The sequence below is a fragment of the Neofelis nebulosa genome, chromosome 13, assembly GCF_028018385.1.
Source record: "Neofelis nebulosa isolate mNeoNeb1 chromosome 13, mNeoNeb1.pri, whole genome shotgun sequence".
Classification (NCBI taxonomy): Eukaryota; Metazoa; Chordata; class Mammalia; order Carnivora; family Felidae; genus Neofelis; species Neofelis nebulosa.
Window position 1 is genome coordinate 44,354,791 of NC_080794.1, and position 21,191 is coordinate 44,375,981.

The window sequence follows — 21,191 nt, forward strand, 5'->3', positions numbered from 1 at the left end:
CTTGAAGGGACACTCACTGTAAATCGTAGAGATTGCTCAACCCTATACCAAAAGGAAAACAAAAAGTTCATCTAAAAAACTGCTCAAAAACTCGCTGAGCTGAAAGGTGTCCTCGGTCCTCGGCTACAGGGCAGGTGCTTTCAGATCCAACTAAGGCAGTCCAGAGCCTCCCTTTGCTCCAGGCAGTGCCCCTAACGAGTCGGGCGTCAAGGGTCACCACTCGCGAAGAACTGAACTAGGTTAGAGCGGTGAGAACAAGGGACCGAGAAGGAGCGGCCTGAAAGCCGCACAGGGTCAAAGGTGAGCTTCGCGCAGGTGGGGGGGGGGGGCAGCGCCAGAGCCTTAAGAGATGGGACGACAGCATTGCCGGGGCTCCGCCCACAGGGGGCGGGGCTCCGTAGGAGAGGCGGAGCCCGTGCTCCTCCCAGAGGAGCAGGGCTGGTCACGTGGGAGAGGGAGGTGGCGCAGGCGCCGAGGAGCGCAGGCGCGGGGGCCAACGCTCGGACGCCTGGGCGGGGGAGGGCTTGGCCCGCCGGCCTCCAGGCGTCGGGCCTGGGAGCAGGTGGGCGGGGGAATGTGGTGCGAGGTGCACGCGCGCACGTGACATCCGCGGGGGCAGGCCCCGCCACGGCGCAGGTGAGGAAACTGAGGCAGGGCCGGGGAAGCGAGGCTTGGTCGGCGGCGCGCGGGTGGATCAGACACCGGCTGTATTAGGCCTGCCCCTTGGGCGGCCCCAGAGTCCGCGGGAAGCTCCCGCCGAGCCGCCCGAGCGCGGCCGCACCTGCCGGGCCGAGGCAGCCCCCACCCCCACCCGCTCCCGCGACGGATGCTGTTCCCGCCCGGCCCGGTTTGCAGCGGTCAGCGGAAAAACCGCGTGTTGGAGGTCCGAAGACCCGGGGCCAGGACTGGCGCTGGTCTGACTGGCAGACCCCCCCACCCCCTTCCCAGCCCCTGGCTTGGAGTAAGGCTGATGACACCGACCCGCCTGAATTGTTGGGACAGAGACCTGAAAAAAAGGACTCTGCCCTGGCGCTCTTGCCCCGCGGGGGGCGGACCTGGGGGCTGTCCGGGGGTAGGGGGCAGAACAGCTGCAGGTGAGCGACCCCGGCTCTGCCCTTGCCTTAGGGTGTGTGCTTTCATAGGGTCGTGTGTTTTATGGGGCCACGGTTTTCTTCGGAATCTCAGAGACACCTGCTCTCTCCTTCCCCTAAAGGTTACACACTCCTGACAGAGTTGGGAAGAGTCCAAAGTGTACATTTAAGATCCACCGATCTGACAGTCTCGAGATTGTTGCAAGGGTGGAGAGGTGAAGGAGATGGAGAAAAGATGGTTAAGGTCCAGCCTGACAAGGGCTCTGGGGAGGGACCACCCCCCGGGAGTCCAGAAGCTGGATTGGGGTTCAGACCCAGCGGACTCTGGGCCTTTTTTCCTTATGAATGATGTTCCTGCAGCTCAATTACCTAGACTTCAGTTTTGTTTATTTTCATCTATTTTCCTTTGAGCTTGGCAGATGATTTAAAAAAAAAAAGAAAGAAAAGAATCGCTTAGGATTTATTTTGAAAAGCATTGTCCAGGAGCCAGCTTGGATGCTAGTTTGCATGCTTCTGCTCCAGCCCAGTCCTGGAGCCCGAGAATGGGGATGTAGAGTGCAAACCCTGACTCCTTGGAACATACCCAGTCATCGGAAGCCCTCCATTTCATTCATGTACAAACAGAATTTTTGGGGCAATGGTTGACTAATCAAGAAATGAGTAAGAGTTATACATCATATGTACGTCACTCTTTGTAAGGTAGCTTACAAAGCGCCATCCGGACATTTAATCTTTGGATTCTTACAACCCTGTAGAAGGTAATTCAGGAATCATTCCTGTTTTATTGTTGCGAAAACAATGCCTTGTTCAGGTTTTCCAACCTGTAGGAATTTGATTTAGATTTCAGTTCCTCTTGGTGTGGCTCTTCCCATATCCCCTGCCTGTTTAAGGGTATGCCCTTTCATTGAGATCTTATGCATTGTTCCCTAGGGGTACAGAAGACATTTCTGACGATTGTCTTATCAGCTTGCGTCCCTTAATTGGTTCTCGGAAAATTTGGTTAGGACTAGAATTCTGGGTCTTGAAACTGCAAGCTGAGTTCTTGTCTCATTGTGAAATGTTGAGCTGAGACACTCCAGGTCTCGCTCTGCTGAGGCTTGTGTGGCAATAACTGTCCAGAGGCTGAGGGACCCAGCCTCATCTCTGATTTCAGTGGCCTCTGGCACAGGACAGTAACACATGGACAGTGCCCTTTGCCTTCTCTGGTGCTGTTAGTGCAGACAGGCTGCAGGAGGGGCACAGCACTGTAGAGTGGGCAGTTAGGCCAAAGGGGCCTAAGACACACCAGGTTTCCCTCCAGACCTAGAACTTTGCCCCGGAGGCAGGTCTGTACTGACACAGCTGGGGGAGCACAGCTGGAGAAGTCCTTCAGTGTTTTGTGTTCTTCAAATGATCTGCCCTCAGACCCAAGTGAATCTGAGCCTTGCAAAGAAGAGAAAGATAATACCTTAAATTCTGCAGTACTTTATTGTGTAGATATGTGTGTGTGTGTGTGTGTGTGTGTGTGTGTGTATTCTTCCTGATAACTCTTTAAAAGTTCCCTTGTTTTTAGGAAAGAGATGCTGAGGGACAAGGTGACCTCTCAAAGAATGAAAACCCAGGATTTTTGTCCAAAAGCCCAGGGTCTTTTGTGGTATCGTCCTTGCCCTCCCAGCCACCCCCATATGACTTGATAGAGCTGGTGTCCTGAGCCCAGTTAGGAGGCCGTGCAAGCAAGGGGCAGAATGGCCACACGTTTGGGGGCACCTCTGTAGCTTCAGTCACTGATTAGAGGATTTGTCTTTGTCTCAAAGTTTCCCAGTAACTGATTTTATCCTCTTCTTCTGCTTTCAGCATCTATTCAGAACTTCCTGACTCTGACACCTGCAAGGACGCCTGGGCCACAGCTGGGCGGACAGTCACCCCGAGGAGCCCAGCGGGAAGTTGGAGACTGAGGCAGGTAGGCGAGAGCTCACTGTAGGTGGCTAGGTCCGTGGTCCTTGATGACAAGGGTGGGTGGGAGCGCATCCCCTACTGCTCATGGGGCCCTGCGGTACCCATGTCACCAGGCTGCTAAACTGGTATTTTCAAGCCTGTGCCTGTATCATCCAGAATTGACAGGACCTTGTTACTGTGGGGAGGAGAGGTGCACAGTGGCCACTCAGCTGAGAATGAGCCATGTGACCCTTACAGAAACATTTGGCTTTGGATTATAAGCTGCTTGCAAAGCACTGGGCCTGGGAAGGATAGGTATACTCTCTAGCCACAGATTTCCCGGGCCCTGTTCAGTTGCAATTTTGCTTTCAGCCTTCTTCAGGCCAGCAGGCAGATTCAGGAACCTTACCGCTCCCCTGCCTTCCTGAACCCTGACCCCCCTCCCCACACTCCACTGTTCCAGCTTTGCAGGGGTGTCCAATGGAGGATAAATAATCATGGATTGGGAGTTGGAAGACCCAGACCCAGCACAGCCACTGACTAGCCCTCCCCCATGTGACCTCGGACTAGCTAGCCTCTTCTCTGGGCCTTAGTTTCCTCATTTGCTCAGTGAAGGAGGGGCTGAACCATTCTGGGGAGGAAGGATTCCCTGGGTGGGGCTGGGCTGGGCAGGTGTACCCTCTCCATATAGAATATGTTGTCTCTACTTGTTTCAGGCATGAATTATCCCACCCAATGCTGATACTTTGTTTTATGAAGACTTTATCAGTTCCTGCCCAGAGGCGGCTCCTTGAACAGGCAGGAATTAGGCCTGGGGAAGCAGAGAGTTGAGAATGTGCACACCCAGCAGGAGAGCGGTAGCAGCAGGTGCCTCCATGGCTTTCTGGACATCAGAGCTCTGGAGTTGCAACTGTGCGGTTACTTTAGAGTCTTCGGACATCTGAACTGGGGCAACCTCATAGATTTGCTAGTTCCTTCCTCTGTCTGTACACAGAGTCTTTATAGCTTACGTCAGATCGCCTTGCCGTTGAGCGGCAGAGCTATGACCCAACCTAAGATCACCTAAACCCCAGGCTTGAGTGTTTTATTTAAGGTCAAGCCAGCCCTGTCCAAAATTACTTTCTGGTACGGAGCTGAAATTGGGTGACTCCAAATCAGTTCCAACGTGGAGTTTAATAAATAGCGTTCAGATAATTTCGTTAGACATTGAATACCTACTGATTACCAGGAATTGTGTTAAATGTCGGGGATGTGGGAGTGAATGAGACAACAGCCCTGCCCTCAGATTGCTCCAGCATATTGTGTAAACAGACATGCCAATAGCTAAAATACACTAAGTCCGTTTGCTTGTGCAGTGTGCAAAGGTCTGTATATGTCTCCACGAGCATGCATGCTATATAGTCAGAGGTGAGGGAACAGTTGATTGTTGGGGCATTCAGGAAGACGCTTTCGGACAGAGTGTTATTTGTGCTGGGCCTTTACATAGTTGGCATGGGGCGGGGGAGGGTCATTCTGGGCAAAGGAAACAACACGAGCCACAGTTTGGAGGCCTAACAAGACATGTTTTCGTTCTTGCACAGGGAGTGGTCAGCATGGTGGACCGCAGCTAAGCTGTGAAGGGTCCTGTCAGCTGTGCCGAGGAGTTGTGAGAGCCCAGAAGCAAGGCAGGGATGCAAGCGGGTCAAAGTGTTTTACAGTCACTCTGGTTGCAGCATGGAGAGGAAGCGGTAGGGGACCTAGCTCAAGCCAAGCCTGTTCTGTGCTGTGGTTACTGAGGGAGGCCAGCACAGGGTAACAGGGTCCTGAGCACAGAGAGGCTGAGGAGAGGATGAGCGTCAGACACGTTGCACAGGCCAGATTAGATGCGGGTGACAAGGGAGAATGAGTGTGGCTCTCAGCTTCTGGCTTGAGCAGTCGGCTGGGTGCCCGTCATTCACTGAGCTAGGGAACTCCAGAAGAAAAACGGACTGTAGTGGATGTCAGTTTTGGACGTGGTATAACAGAGATGACCTACGGAACCCCCAAGTGCAAACTTTAAGTCGGGAACAGCAATAGGAACCTTGAAGTCAATAACAAGGGGTGGGGGTGAAGCGCTGGGAGTAGGTGAGGTCGTCCGGGAACAGGTGGGGGTGAGAGGAGTCACCTACGCAGAGGAACAAGAAGGGAAGTCTAGGAGGCCTAGAGGACAGATAGCTAGTGAGGGGCCTCAGTGGTGCCGGCTGACCGCCTGGGTGTAGGGTGAAGAACGGGGCGAGTGGAAAAGGGGACGTCTCCCTTGGATTTCAGTTAGTGTGAGGCATGGGCCACGTTGAGGGCTTTACCTCCTTAGTCTGCACCGGATAGCAGGGAGGGTCTGCTGGCACTTTGTAAATGTTACGGTCTGCATGACTGCAGGTGACTCAAAGTTTGTTCAGCTATTTGAAGGGCTGGGGGCCTTGGCAGCTCTCCATGATGTTTTCTGGAGATTGAGTATTAACAGCTGAAGGAGCCCCAGGGTTTCTGGGTGGCCTGGTCCTGCCTGTCGTGTGAGTGAGCGAGCTTGGGGCCATAGGCGGGACTCCAGGGCCCCGCCTCCGGCCCTCCCCTACAGCCTGATTCCCGCCTGCTCCTGCTGGGTCAGCCTCTTTGTCGGCAGGAGCCTGGAGTGTGCAAGCTGCAGATGGTGAGTGCCCCGCTCCCAGGCTTGCACTACGGAGGCTGGGGAGAAGGGGCCATGGGCAGGGAGTGGCTTGTGGAGTCCTGGGCTGCAGGGAAGAAACACTCTGGAAGCTGAAATGGGGGAGCAGGGGATAGAGTTCCGATACAGACCCGAGATATGTGCAGACTCCAAAGTGAGCTGTTTTTGATAGACCCACATGATGCCACTGGAGTGCTTTAAGGAGCCTCAGCACCCACCTTGGCAAACCACCCCCCACCTCATTTTGGAATAAGGAAAATGGGGCCGAGGGAGGGATCGCCCCAGTTTGGCCTCGGGAGCCCAGCTGGGTCTTGTCCCCTGACCACCATGCTCTTTCCCTCACCAGAGCTGCTGCTCTGGGCTGCCACAGCTGTTGTTTGTCTGTGGGCTTATCACTCTTCACCTTCTTCTTTGGGAGAGGACTGGACGAGATAAGTCCCGCAGTGGGAGCGGAGTACTGAAGCCCGGGCAGGTTGGGGCTGGCTTCTGTAAACAACCTTGCTATTACCTCTTAGGGAAACTGACCTTTCCCTTAATGGATGGGGATAGGACGGGGAGGACAGAGAAGGGACATCTGTCATGTGGTAAATTTCCTTTAATGGTTTGGCTGTATTTGAGGACTGAAACAAAAAAGTCCATCTTTTTTAATGCTCTTTAAGACAAAGGGGATCCTGCCCCTTGACCCTCAGAAACCCACAGATGAATGTGTGGGGAGGCAGCGTACGCAGCTCAAGAGACCCAGCGGTCTGGGTCCAGGTCCCAGTACTGCTGCCTGCCGGCTCTGTGACACTGCAGAGTGTCCTGAGCTTCTCTGAATTCATTGTTGTCAGCCATAAAACAGGGTAATGCCTGCATCATAAGACTATTGAGTGAGTGGAATTAGGCCATGAGTGTCAAGTGACACTAAATAAAGGCTGGTTTACGGGCTTTCCCATCTCTTGCACTGGCCTTAGAGGCCCATGTGAAAATGCTTTGTTCTGTTTGGAGAGTAAGGTCCCCCGCCCCCTCCCCTCTTTTTGTCGTGGGAATCGCTGTGGTTCAGGATTCCCAGTCAGTCTCGCACAGCAGAGAGTTGGAGTGCTACCTGCTCCAAGACGTGCCGGGATGGGGATTGCTTTATAGCTCAGGGGGCTTGGCCGAGGGGCTGGGCCTGCACATTCTCTAGGTGTTTCCAGGAGCCAATTTTCACCCTTTCCTCCAGCACAACCCCTCCTCCCCCCACCTCGCTCGCAGAAGAGCCTGCTGCCAGAGGCCCACTGGGGGCGGATGTTCATGGAGAGGCCCAACTCCCCTCTGGAGTTACTGCTGCTCTCACATCTTAGTGCTGGAAGGCCTGAGAGTGAGGTCCATGCTCCTCAAAGGGACGGTTCTCTGCTCAGACTTCCTGGTTGGGGACCTGAGGTGGGGGTGGGATGGTAAACCATACTCCTGGGGGTTTTGAATCCCACATCTTGTATTCCAGCTCTTGAACTGGAGGTAGGGGGGTCGGGGGCCTTTGGTTCATGGAAGTTTGCCTTCTTGGTGTGCCTTGAGCACTGATATCCACCACTAGCCTGCCTGGTCTCTCCCAGGCTTATTCAGCCCAGACGGGGCCTAGCCCTTCCATCCTGCCCACCCCCCCCCCTCCCCGAGTCCTACGCCAGCTCCAAAGCCACTTCCTTCTGGGTGCTTCTCTGGCTTCCCAGATCGGATGGAGCTGGCTTTCATTCCCCATCGCTTCATGTTCACACCTTGCCCAAACTGCCTCACCTTGCCGCTTGAATTTCTGTTATCTGTGTGCTAGGCCTGTGTGTCCTCGAGGACTGGGTATCTTTTAGTTGTGTGTCCTCCCAAATTGCCATTTATCAAACAGGTCAGTGTTGAATAAATGTTTGGAAATAGATGTTGAGTCTCATTGAGTCCTGTTCCCTTGCAGTCGCAAGCAAACAGGCTAACTGGCTGTGGGTGGGAAGATGGAGCCTGTTGGCCTCTAAGAGCAGCAGGGGTGTGTTGGGGGGAGGTAGAGCTGAATGTAAGGATCCCTGGACTTCCTGCAGTGCACTGAAGTGTTTCAAGAGTTGAAGCGAGTCCCTTGAAGGGGGGATGTAAGCTGGTGGTTGTGAACTGTTCAGAACTGGTTTCAGATCTGCGATCAGAAACCATGCCATATGCTCCTGAGTCATCCACATATGTCAGAAATCCAGGGATGTTTGGGACGCACGTCAAGGTGCAGAAATTGTTCCAGTCTCTGGGGAGTCTCCTGTTTACAGCAGGCAGGCGAGAGCTGTGGTTGTTCCGTGAATTCCCCCAATTGTTCTGCGGATTATAATCGAGTAATGTGTAACTTTGCTTCATAAAAGAATTGGAAGCCAGCCTGTGGAAGGTTCTTTCCTGCTTGGTCCAAGAACTTGGGGTTTCCATAAGTCGCTGTCGTCATCATTCGGTTCCGTTGAGTTCATCCGAGCGCACAATTATGGAGAGCCCGCTGTGTACCAAGCAGGCACCGTGCTGGGCATGGCATTTCAGACACAAGCTGAGGGACAGAGTCAAAGGTACATAGGTCCACATCTTGGGTGGAGCACATCGGAAGTGTCACAGAGGCGAGGTGAGGGGGACCGAGCATCTCTTGCGGGTGGCAGCCAGGGTAGGCAGAGCATCCAGGAAGCCTTCTTGAGGAGGCGTCCAAGTCCTGAGGGGCAGAACAGATGAGGGAGGACATTCCAGGCAGAGGCGTGGACTTGTGCTCACCGATGAGCCCCTCTGTCCCCCACAGTGAGCTGAGAGACCGGAGGGCGCAGCTCTCCCAAGCCGGCCTGCCCTTGTCACCGTTCTTTATTCCGTGGCTTCCTGCCAACCAAGTGCAAAACCATGAATTCTTTGCTCTGAGACAGTGCTCCTCAAACTTTCGTGTGCATGTGAACACTGCCTGGTCTGATGAAAATGCGCTTGATGACTCGTTAGTTCTGAACTAAGGGGTGAGGTCTGCATTGCAGTGTGACGCCAGTGCTGCAAGCCAGGGGGCCACAGTGAGTGGTGAAGCGGGAAGAAACTCCTCTCTCTGGGCTCCTGTCCCTCGTGAGAGAGGTGCCTCAGCAGCCCCCCTCCGCCAGCACACACACCAGCCTCCCCTTCTTTTTCCCCTTCCAAATTCCTCTTTCGGAAATGCTGTTTTCATTTGGTCATTCCTCCTCGCCACCCTCCACCCCCACCCCCTGCCTGGAAGTTCCCTTTTGTTTCTTAACTCAAATCTGAACTTTTCACATTGGCCTAACACAAGCCTGGCCTACCCTGTCTTCCCAGTCATCACCCCAAATGACTCCCAACCCCACCTCATGGCAGTGGACCCCTCAGAGCCTGCCCCTGGGCGGTGGCATGTGGATTTCTGGGACTCCGCTCAGTCCTTTGGAGAAATCTCCTCCCCAGCCAAGCACTGCAGGGGAGACGCAAGTCTTTGGTTAGGTGGGCCGCACGCACACCACCGGTCTATACCCGGTGATCTCGGCACACATCATGGGGGCACTTTGGGAGGAAGGCCCCAGTAGAAGACCCTGGGTTGGCAGGAGGACCATGGGAACAGGTGTTTTAAGCAGTTGTCAGGAGAAGGGAGGCCAGCTGGGGTATCTGCTACCCAAGGGGTGTGCTGCTTCCAGGGGCTCCCGCACAGAAGCACAGGGCTCCCCAACCGGAGGAAGCTGTAGGGAGGCACCTGGGACCGAGCTGGGAACAAGGCTGGGTTCTACGGGACCCGAGTGGAACTCCCATTTCAGTTGCAGAGCCCAGTGCCCCACGCAGACATCTTTTGGCAGCCCCCCTGAAGCAGACACCCAGCGCCATGCCCTTTCTTACACGACGCCTGCTCTCTCGGTCCACTCCCCTTCTTTCAGCAGACATCCGTGTAGCTCTGTTCACAGGGTGGAGAACGTCAGGCTGGACACTGGTGGTCAGTAGTGGCCCTCTCCGTTAAACTGTGTCGTTTCATAGCTGGTAGATATTCAGAGGATATTTACTTTGCTGCCGACTATGGTTTTATGTATTCTTTTTTGATTTCTGTTTTATTTTCACCGTGAGCCTGTTTTATCTGTTTAATGGAGGAAATATAAAGCTGTTTGCCGTTGAGAGAAATGTACTGAGATCGCCTGTCTACCAGGAGTGAGGCCCTGCTGGGCACTGTCTGGCGGCTGGAGGAATAGTATGGTCTCTGTTTCTGAGGGAGTCACAAACCAAAGGGGAAGAAGGATAAGATAACAAAACAGTGTGATTGGTGTACTGAGTATCCTTAGATCAAGGAAGAGAAGGCTGCCCCTCCCCAGGGAGATAGGAGCCCAGATTCCCAGACTGTGAGGGAAAAGCAGGCACCGACACAGAGGGGAATGAGGAAGGAGGCTGCCGCCAGGGGACCCAGCACGGGCACTCCACACAGTCGGGAGGCTGCAGCCTTGGGCCTGGGAGAAGGAACAGCCAGAGAGGCATCTTAGAGGGCTGTCGTATCTCTGTTCTCGTGCCTGACCCACCAGCCAGCTCCCTGCGGCAGGGACCTCCGTGTGTCCCTTGTATCCCCAAGCTCTTGCGCCAGCAGGTGCTCCGCAGCCCTGGTCTGGTCCCGACTCAGACACGGCCGCACCCCTCCCCCTGCTTCAGGCCTCCTGGTTGGCTGCCCGGGGGAGGCTTGTCCGGAAAGCAGGTTCCAGCTCTCTCTCGACATGAGAGCAGTAACATCTCCTTCCTCTCAATCTCCAGAAATGTCTTTCCTCCAGGATCCGAGCTTCTTCACCATGGGGATGTGGTCCATTGGCGCCGGGGCCCTGGGGGCGGCTGCCTTGGCACTGTTCCTGGCCAACACGGACGTGTTTCTGCCCAAGTCCCGGAGAGCAACGCTGGAGTATCTGGAGGACATAGACCTGAAAACGCTGGAGAAGGGTGAGCCCTGACCCCACTGGCCTCAGTACTTTTCCAAGGTGCTGGGATGCCGTCTTCCTCATTTTTTTCTCATAAAAGGGCCCTGGCTCTCTCTCGCTTTTTTTTTTGTTTGTTTGTTTTAATTGAAAAGGCACTATAACAACATTAGGAAAAATCTAAAGCATTTTAAAGCATTTTAAAATTTACCGATAATCCCATTGCCCCCACACAGTAATCATTTTTACTTTTGCACATCCCTTCCCCTGTGTACACAGTATGCCGTTGTGATCTTGTTGGACATGATATTTTACATTTTAGCTTTTTCTTATCAAGAGTGTTTTTCGCTTTCTCTTGTAGTCTCTTGGAGCTTCACAAAAAAAGGAGTTCCTGGGTCAAACACATTTGAAAAACACTGTGTATGCAGTTCCTTGTTCTGATGCTCAGCACAGGACTTGCTTATTGAAATGCGGCGTCTGGACTGTCACTGGTACGGGCACGGTCAGCCCTCACCTGCGGTGCAGACGTACATGGAGGGGTGGGAAGCACAAGGTCGCACCTTTAGAAGGGACCCACCCACCCCCTCTCCTTGGGAAGCCCACGTGGAGTGCCCAGTGGACAGCTGAGCCATGGCTCCTCTGCCGCCTCACCGTGTGCTCGTGGCACTGGATGGGGAGCCCAGCGGGATTTCGGTGATGCCGACAGTGTGGGTGCAGTTGGCCTGAGTTTGGTGAAATTTGGGTCTCACGGAGCGGGTGGTCTCCAGGTTGGCCCTTCACAGGGAGGCCATCGTCAACCCGCTCAGCAAGTGAGGAAGCTTGTCGCGGGGAGGCAGGAGCTGTGAATGTAAGCTGACCACAGGGATCGCCTTGGAGGAAGGCTGAGAAGCCCTGCAGAGGGACACGCGTTTGCTGCGTTCAACTCGAGGCCTCCCAGTCTCACTTGACTGCAGACCCACCCGCTCCTTTTCCTCACATAGCATCCCAGAGGCACGTGATTTCCTCTGAGGTTTCTCGGAGCCCCTGCAACAGGGGCTCCTGCTCGCTGAGCCCTCACTAACACTGTGTCAGCAGACACCACGGTGGGCACTTTTCTACCCACCTTCTGATGCCCCTGCAGCCTCCGTGGAGCCGCTAGGTGTCCACACTTATAAGGAGACGGGGTTTCGGGAGGAGCTGGTGTGTGCCTGAGGCCACACGGCCAGATGCGGGCCCTGTCTGACCACGGACCAGCCAGAGCCGCAGAACCGTACTGCCCTGGGGCGTTTCCTCGTTGGAATCGTTCATCTTCTGCCCTGTCCTGTGAATAATACTGCAGTTAACATATTTAGGTCAAACAGTTTTTTCGTTAAAAAAAAAAAATTTTTTTTTTTGTAGGAATTTCTGTTGACTTAATCCCTTTGAATACTTTTTTTTTTTTTTTTTTTTTTTTTTTTTTTAAGAGTTAGGGTTTTTTTTGATCAAAGTGCAAGATTTCTTTCAGGTTTTGGTCATGTGTCTGTCCTAAAGGATCATGACAGCGTCTACTGATACCAGCAAAGGAATTTGCCAGTTTTCCAGAAATGTTCCGGTCTGGAATGTTCAAGTGTGCAAACAGATTCTTATGAGGGAGGGCCCTTTTGGGGGTATAGTAGGACCCTTACACTGTATTAATTTTCCTCTGAAGGGTGAGCATTTCCTCCATTTCCTGTTTGGTATTTCCAAGTCATCTGCTGGGCTGGTACCATTTATGAGCTGGCCTCCGGTTGGGGCCGGGCTGGGAGGAGATGGTGCTGAAGCGCCTTTTCTTCTCCTCAGAACCAAGGACTTTCAAAGCAAAGGAGCTCTGGGAAAAGAACGGAGCGGTGATTATGGCTGTACGCAGGCCAGGCTGCTTCCTCTGTCGAGAGGTGAGTACACGGAGGCCCTGTGCGGAGAAAAGCACCCTAGCAAGCAGGACCAGCACATTCCCAGACAGGACCAAGGGCCAGTAGGCCCACTCTGACCTTCGATCAGCACTGTTATTTGCTCTAGGTATTTCTTTTGACTTATTCCCTATTTGTGTTCATTTGAAAATTCACCATATCTTGGGGTTGGCAAACACACTTGAGTGTCTTTTGTCTCTCTCAAGCCTTTATGGACAATCTGTGTCCGGGGCCATCTTCTCATTTAATCAGGGATGGGGACCGGGTCCAACTGTGTGTTCCCAGTGCTCAGCGCAGGACTTGCTTATTGAAATGCGGCGTCTGGACTGTCACTGGTACGGGCACGGTCAGCCCTCACCTGCAGTGGGAAGCACAAGGTCGCACCTTTAGAAGGGACCCACCCATCCCCCTCTCCTTGGGAAGCCCACGTGGAGTGCCCGGTAGACAGCTGAAAGCCATGGCTCCTCTGCCGCCTCACCGTGTGCTCGTGGCACTGGATGGGGAGCCCAGCGGGATTTCGGTGATGCCGACGGTGTGGGTGCAGTTGGCCTGAGTTTGGTGAAATTTGGGTCTCACGGAGCGGGTGGTCTCCAGGTTGGCCCTTCACAGGGAGGCCATCGTCAACCCGCTCAGTAAGTGAGGAAGCTTGATGTGGGGAGGTAGGGCCCAGCTTTGTCACTTCACAGGTAGGTAAACCAAGGGCTAGAGTGCTTTGGTGACCTGTCCTGGTCACACAGTGATAGAAGACCTAGGTTCTGAGGCCGGCCCTGCCTGGGGGAGAACTGGGAATGAGACAGCATCGCTTCTCACGTGGTGGCCGTGGCCCTGTCCACATCGCCATCCTCCATCCAGTTGTTCTCCCCGAGCCTGAGGCTTTCCTTTCAGCCTTGCGATCTCTGTCCTGCTTGTGTGGCTGGGCTGACAGAGAATCTCCTCCCATTCGGGGCACTTCAGTGTGTCCTCCAGGTATCCCTGGAAAATAACAGCTTGTTTCCCAGAGGAAGAAAGTGAGGGACAGAGGTTGTGACAAAGCCACGCTGCTGCGCGAGGCATGTCCATTTCCTGTTGCTGCTGTAACAAATTATCACAGACTTGGTGGCTTTAAACAACACAAATCTATTAGCTCACCGTTCTAGAGGTCAGAATTCTGAAATTGGTCTCCTTGGGCCAAAATGAAGGTGTCAGCAGGGCTGCATTCCTTCTGGAGGCTCTAGGGGAGAAGTCATTTCCTTTCCTTTTCCAGCTTCTAGTGGCCATCTACATTCCTTGGCTCCCGGCCCCTTCCTCCGTTTTATAGCCAGTGATGACTCAACCAGGCTTTCTCGCATTGCGACACCGTGGCACTGATCTTTTTTTTCCTCTAACACGTTTAAGGACTGGTTGGGGCCACCCAGAAAACACGAGATCGTCTCCTTTAAGATCAGCTGGTTAGCAACCATCTGCTGCCCTAACCCCCCTGGCCATGTCACAAAACAGATTTACAGCTTCCTGAGATTAGGATGTGGACATCCTGAGAGGGTATTATTCCTCCTACCATGGGAAGTGAAACCCAAAGTCAGGGCTTTTGGTTCAATATCTGTGACGCCTTCAAATACCAACATGGAGACCTGTTGTGACTTGATTTCCCAAGGCAAGTTAAACCCAAAAGATGCCAAGAGCCAGTGCCCTCCCTAATTAGCACCTGCTTGCCTGTCCCCTGGTCTCCACCTGGCAGAGCACTTTGTGGAAAACATGTGGTGGGTGGCAGCCTGGGTTCTTTTGAGTGGCCCAGAGCGGAGGTGTGGAAGGTGTGTGACTGAGTTTCCACATCCTGGCTCCATGCACTGACACGCCGGAGTAAAGGGCCCAGGAAGAAGGAGTAAACCCTTGCGTCTCACACACAGGTGGTCTTTGACCACAGCAGACCTGTAGTCCTCTCTACTGTAGGGCAAGGTTTGCAGAAAATACTCACTGAAGTTCTTGATAAATCATGGTGAATTCTGCTTCATTAGCTATCTTTGTGTGTGTGTGTGTGTGTGTGTGTGTGTGTGTGTGTGTTCTAGAAAACAAAAGATTAAAGGTAGTTGCCACCATATGGCACCGCATTTGTATTGGAGGCAAGTGGGCTGCTAGTTCTTTAATTCTGACACCAAATGGGAAGGATTTGTTGTTAACAGTGAAGATTTTCCATGATGCACGTGGTTTCCTTTCTTCATCCAGCATGTAATTCGTGAGAATCAGGATGTCTGTACTTACCAGTTCAGCTGTGTTCTCCCACTATCCGCCTTCCCTGTCGGATCTTTCCACCTGGTTCCTAGTACCTTCCGCGTCTTCAGCCATGTGCTGGGCACGGAGGGCTACGAGAAACGGAAGATGTAGTTTCTAAGTATGAGACACAGTGAGGAACTTGAGTGACAGTGGCCAACTTGGTATATACACAGACTCAGTTCTGAAGAAGTCCACAAGCACGAGAGATTGGGTACCCACAGAGAGCTGGGGCTCTAGTCCAGGCTCCACTAGCCAGGGAGAACTTTCAGTGCAGGGACGGCTTTCTGGGGGTGGTGATTGGAGCAGGAGAGAAAGGAAGGGTGTTGCAGTCGGGGGAGCCCGTTGAGCGACGGTACGGAGACAGCTGTTCCCCCGGACGGAGGGGAGTTTCTGTCAGGCCCCTGCGCTAGTTTGGTCTAGTGCAGGGGAGGGGCTGGGAGATGAGGTGGGGGAGAAGCATCGTTGCTGCTACAAGCGGAGGACCGTGTCTGGGTGCAGTCTCTTAGCTATCGGCTGCTCCCCAGGCCATGGTTAGGACGCCTGTAACAGGAGGCTTGCCTCTCCTTCCCACCGTGGAGAAAACCAGAAGCCTGGGCTGAGGAGGGGACCTAACACCCTACAACGGAGGCCTCATGCCCAGCTGGGACAGGCTTACGCTGGGCTACACAGGCCGCAATTGTTTTGGGCATTGTTGCTTTTGTTCTGCATTCAGTGCCAGCCACGCTCTGGGCCTGTAGGGAAGTGGGTGTCGGTTGGCTGCAGAGCCACCCAAATTTGTGCCCCTGACGTTCCCTGTCTTCTGCAGGAGGCTGCAGACCTGTCCTCCCTGAAGCCCAAGTTGGACGAGCTGGGAGTCCCCCTGTACGCAGTGGTGAAGGAGCAGATCAGGACTGAAGTGAAGGACTTCCAGCCTTACTTCAAAGGAGAAATCTTCCTGGACGAAAAGGTCTGTGTGCTGTGGGTCTGTGGACACGGACTGGTGGGCCTTGTGCTCAGGTGTGGGGAATTCATCGGCCCAGGGTATGTCTGGCCTGGAGTTGGAGGCTGGCCTCTCTTCCGGCCGCCCTGAACTCAGAGAGGCTCGCCCAGCCCTCTGGGCAGAGCATGATGGGACACTTGACGGGTGTCCTCTCGGGTGATACTTGAACCCTTCCTGAATTGTGACCTGGGCATGGAAGCCTAGATCGCCGCAGCCCTGCTGGGCTCTCGCACCGTGCAGGTGAGGGCCGGCACGAGCCCCTTAATTCACTGCAGCCGCGTTTCCCCCCTCTGCTCTCACCCATGCAGGATGTCGGACTGTTCCCACCCTATGGACACAAGAGCCCTCCACATGTCTAGCAAGGGGTCAGAGTCAGAGCGGGCTCGAGTTTGTCGAGCGTGGGTCCACCCCAAGGCTGGAAGCTGGCCCTGGCAGGGTTGTCTTTCCCTGGGCAGCCGGGCAGGAGCCGCGTGTGTGTTAGGGTCGGGGAGGGGACGTGAAACAGCAGACTTTGTGCCTTTGAGAACGTCCTGTCGGGAAGCTTTTCTCCTGGGGGGTGGCAGGCATACGGGCTGCTCACAGGAGCTCTGTCTTTCTCGCTCTTGCAGAAAAAGTTCTACGGTCCCCAAAAGCGGAAGATGGTGTTCATGGGATTTGTCCGTCTGGGTGTCTGGTACAACTTCTTCCGGGCCTGGAACGGAGGCTTCTCTGGAAACCTGGAAGGCGAAGGCTTCATCCTTGGGGGAGTTTTTGTGGTGGGGCCAGGAAAGCAGGTAAATTCCTCGTGTTCACGTGTGGATCTGTGGGTGTCTGTGGGAACCAGACCCTGATGGGGGTGGTGACTTCCTGTCCTTGGAATCTTGTGGTTTTCCGTCCAGAAAACCAGGGAGCATGGGAGGGGAAAGGGAGGGGAATTAGCATTTGTCACCCATCTGTTCTTGAGTCACCTCACCCTCGAATCTCCTCACTCATCACAGTGATTTCTTGAGATGGTCCGGAACTTTCGCAGGCAAGTAACTTGGCCTGAGAGGGACGGGTGAGCACCCGCAGGAGCACAGCTCATCAGCACTGCCAGGGCCTGCACCCGGCTTTTCTGATGTCAAGTTCTATCGTCTGCACTTGAACAGAAGCAGAGTTTTTATTCTGTCAAGAATGTATTCGCTTGCAGTTTTCCCAGGCCATCGGGGATGGACAGTAGAGAAAAGTAAGAGAAGAGAAGGAATAGAAACCGGCCTAATTAGGGGGAGTAGCAAAATGTGGGAGGCGACAGCACTTTTCCCTGTGGGGCGCCGCCCCGGAGACGTAACAGGCTTCTCTGCAGACAGGCTGCTCTGGGCCCTGGCTCCGGGGATCCAGAGGCAGCACGGGGACCCTGTGCGCCCAGGAGGCAGGTGGTTGGGTGCTCCGCAGAGACTACGGGCAGCCTCGAGCTCTGGTGACCCCCTGTGCTGGAAGGCAGTGCCAGCAGGTGCCTGCCAGATGCAGAGCAGGGGTGGGGTGAGGTGCGTGCAGCTTCAGGGCCCTGACTGGTGGCCCGACCTCAAGTCCTGTCTCTGCCAACTTTGGGCATGGCATTAACACTTGGCCTCATCTGTAAAAAGATGGCATTGTTTGCATTGGTGAATCTCCCTCCTAACATTAATAATTGCGTACCCTTCAGGGCACCCGGGTGGCTCATTTGGTTTAGCCTCCAACTCTTGGTTTCAGCTCAGGTCATGATCTCACAGTTTGAGAGTTTGAGCCCCGTGCCAGGGTCTCCCCTGATGGTGTGGAGCCTGCTTGAGAGTCTCTCTCTCCCTCTTTGTCTCTCTGTGCCTCTCAAATAAATAAATAAACTTAAAGAAAAATAAGAAATAATTTCTGGGCACCTGGGTGGCTCAGTCAGTCGAACTTCCGACTTTGACTCAGGTCATGACCTCACAGTTGGTGAGTTCGAGCCCTGCATCGGGCTCTGAGCCTGGAGCCTGCTTCAGATTCTGTGTCTCCCTCTCTCTGTCCCTCTCCCAGTTGCACGTGCTCCCCCCCCCCAAATAAACATTAAAAAAATGTTTTTTTAATAATTTCTTATTTTTCTCAATATGGGAGGAATGAAAGCTAGTGGGAATAGAAATCCTTAATTTTTAAGCTTTACTTCTAATCTCTTTCTTTTAAACCTTGGTAACTGCTATTGCTTGTCTGTATTAGAATCTAGCATGGGTTGATGTCTGATTTAACATGAACCTATTTGCTTCCTTTCTGGTAAATATATTAAAGTGTCTTAGTGATCATGGCTGCCAGCAAGTGCCTCCTAGTTCTGGGTCCTCGTGTACATGATCTCATATCTTCCTCACAAGCAATCTGGGATGTTAGGTATTTTTATTCCCATCTACACGTAAGGAAGTGAAATATGAATGATCTGAAATAACTCAGCCGAGAGCTACACAGCTGCTTAGTGGTACAATGGAAATGGAACTCGGGAACTCAGATACGTCCTGCTCCAGAGACCCCACTGGTCCCCTGCCCATAGCCTCTCTTCAGAGGTGGCTCCAAAGACCCCTTCCAGATGCCCTTGCACTCAGGCCACTTGCTGAGAGGCTCAGTCGCTCAGCTTCTTGCAGCTCTGGCGCTACCTTCCCTCAGCCTCCAGGGCAGGGCTTAGGTCACCTGGAAGCCTTCTCTTGCCTGTCAGTGACTCATCTGGTGCTCACAGGCTCCCCAAGCCTGGCCGGCACATTCCCTGTGTTGCTAGGTGTGTTGTTTGACTTTGTTGGTGCTTCCCGAGGCCCTGCCTTCTTCCTTCCTGGTGGAAGGTGGCCTGGGCGGGCGGAGCTTCAGGACTTGCCTCCGTGTTTCTTTCTTCTTCCTTCTTTTTCTTTTTTGTTCAAGTAGGCTTCACGCCCAGCGTGGAGCCCAGTGCGGGGCTTGAACTCATGACCCTGAGATCAAGACCTGAGCTGAGATCAAGAGTCAGACACTTAACTGACTAAGCCACCCGGGCGTCCCTACCTCTGTGTTTCTTGAGGGCAGAGTTTTTGCGGTCCCACTGAGCCAGCAGCCACTCAGTGGGGATTTCCTTTGGAATAATAATCTTTAAAGCACACTTACTTTAAAGAAGTAATGTGTTTTCACCATAGCAAATTTGAAAACCCCACAGAAGGTGAGGAGAGCCATTCTGTCAGCCCAGCCACCATGCACAACCCATTAGAACAGCACAGAGCTGAGCTGAGAAGCCTTTTATTCTGTTTAGCTTAGAAAATGGTGTCTTACTAAACGAGGTACTCTTTTTTTCATTTAATGGTGTATCATGAACATTTTCCACGTCATCACATATTCTTAGTATTTGTAGTGTCTGCATATACCGCTTTATTAAACATGTAAATAGAGCTTCCCGATCTGTTTCCCTGTGGTCACCACAGTGTGGTGGGACTTTCTGTTTTTTTAAAAAGTCTGTACCAGGGGCGCCTGGGTGGCGCAGTCGGTTAAGCGTCCGACTTCAGCCAGGTCACGATCTCACGGTCCGTGAGTTCGAGCCCCGCGTCAGGCTCTGGGCTGATGGCTCGGAGCCTGGAGCCTGTTTCCGATTCTGTGTCTCCCTCTCTCTCTGCCCCTCCCCCGTTCATGCTCTGTCTCTCTCTGTCCCAAAAATAAATAAAAAATGTTGAAAAAAAAAAAAATTAAAAAGTCTGTACCAGGGCGCCTGAGTGGCTCAGTCGGTTGAGCGTCCGACTTCAGCCCAGGTCACGATCTCACGGTTTGTGAGTTTGAGCCTCACGTTGGGCTCTGTGCTGACAGCTCGGAGCCCGGAGCCTGCTTCCAACTCTGTGTCTCCCTCTCTCTCTGTCCCTCTCCCCCTCATGCTCTGTCTCTTTCTCTCAAAAATAAATAAACGTTAAAAAAAATACTTTAATAAAATAAAAAAGTCTGTATGAATAATGGTACAGCAAACATATTTGTTTGTTTATTTATTTATTGTTTGGGTTGAGTTCCCTGATGTCATGGGTCAAAGAACTTGTTAAGAAGGATTCCTCGATACTGATCTCAAACACACTGTTTTATGTTTTTTACCACTTTAGGGTACCTTGGTATATCCTCTGTCTCAGAGCATTTTGCTTCACAGTATCAGGAGCGGCCTCTGGTTTCTTAGGAAAACTGAAAAGAGGGTCTGTCTCCCTTTTCAGATGCTCATTCAACCCCTGCCAAAGCCTGACCTCAGAGCTCCACCTCCACACCTTGAGGCTTTTTGTTTCTCTGGAAGCTCATCCTGTGGAAACTCTCTTTTCCCAGCATGTTTGTTTACTTCACTTCTATCTGTAGAGCCTTCCCTGGTAACCCCATTCTGTTTAATCACTCCTGACTCCCTCCTTCATTCCTGACTGTGCTGCTTGTACAGTCCAGCCGTTGTGAGGTAGCCTTCCCTGGTCTGTCCTCGCCCCCAAAATGGAACCCTTCAAGAACAGAGCCAGGCCTGATTTGGATCTCTAGTCCCTGCCGCCCAAGCTGCCGCTCATTGTCTGTGTCATGAACGAGTGACTCACAGTGAGAACTGATGTTTCCTCTTGTTTCTTTTCAGGGCCTTCTTCTTGAGCACCGAGAAAAAGAATTTGGAGACAAAGTAAACCTGGTTTCTGTTCTGGAAGCTGCTAGGAAGATCCAACCACAGACTTCGGCCTCAGAGACAAAGTGATTGTATGAAATTGCCCAGCTCAGGGATAACTAGGGGCACTCACCTGTGTCATGGGATGTGTTATGGCTCTACTCATGTCCCTAGAGAGTTAGAAACCCACTCATGCCATGTTCTCAGTAGAGATCATTAATGTATTTTACTATTGTGCTCCGTTTAGGCCCAATAAGGCAAAACAGCCCCCAAACAGGATTGATAAAAATCCAAGAAACCAGTGAGAGTTACTTCAGCTGAAACCTGGAAAATATGAGGCTTACTGTTGACTGCTGCCCCTCCTTACAAATGTACCTGGCATGTGAGTGCTGTTATTTACAGTGGTTTTTATTTTCACATCTTCAAAATTCTAAGAAAAGTTGATTGACTGAAAGATTCAGGATATAAAGGCTTCGGGCTTGTGTGTTCTCCATTAATGACCTGTTATACGCCATTAAAGTAATACTCATATAAAGGAATTGAAGTGCTCTGGGTGGCTTGATAAAAGTAAATTATAAAGTGAAATCTATGTTTTTCATTGTCTTCCGTTCTAACCTCAGAGGTTTGTTTTTCTAGAAGAAATGATCATCTCTGGCTCTAATAAAATTACCTATCAGAAATTGCCTGTAATACAAGTCTTTCTGATAAACCTAACAATAAAATTATTCACTGTCATGATGGTTGAATTTAAATTATTGGTGCCAAATGGAACATGGAACATGAAAAATCAGCATTCTCCATGTATATGGGGGTAAAGGTGGTCGGCGGGGAGCTCCTCTAGTTCTGGTGCTCTTAAGAGGTTTGCAGACCACCAGAGAAATTCATTCTGTCCTTTGTGTTAGTGATTTTGCTGTCCTTCAGGGAATGACTTTGGT

General features: G+C 52.5%; 1 protein-coding gene across 6 annotated transcripts in view; it reads left to right on the plus strand.

Annotated features, from left to right (window-relative positions):
- PRXL2A (peroxiredoxin like 2A) overlaps positions 1–20,991 on the plus strand; it is a 47,426-nt gene extending 26,435 nt beyond the window's left edge. The window contains exons 1-7 of one of the 6 annotated variants that reach the window (XM_058696848.1): positions 498–636; positions 2,925–3,030; positions 10,399–10,578; positions 12,351–12,442; positions 15,510–15,650; positions 16,292–16,456; positions 20,233–20,991. In XM_058696848.1, coding sequence (XP_058552831.1) covers positions 10,401–10,578; positions 12,351–12,442; positions 15,510–15,650; positions 16,292–16,456; positions 20,233–20,346 — 690 coding nt within the window. In that variant the 5' untranslated portion in view covers positions 498–636; positions 2,925–3,030; positions 10,399–10,400 and the 3' untranslated portion in view covers positions 20,347–20,991. Of the gene's footprint in view, positions 1–497; positions 637–2,924; positions 3,031–5,540; positions 5,668–10,398; positions 10,579–12,350; positions 12,443–15,509; positions 15,651–16,291; positions 16,457–20,232 lie in introns of those variants that run through there. The other 5 variants (XM_058696851.1, XM_058696849.1, XM_058696852.1 and 2 more) reach the window with 5 other exon arrangements.
- The last annotated feature ends 200 nt before the right edge of the window (positions 20,992–21,191 follow it).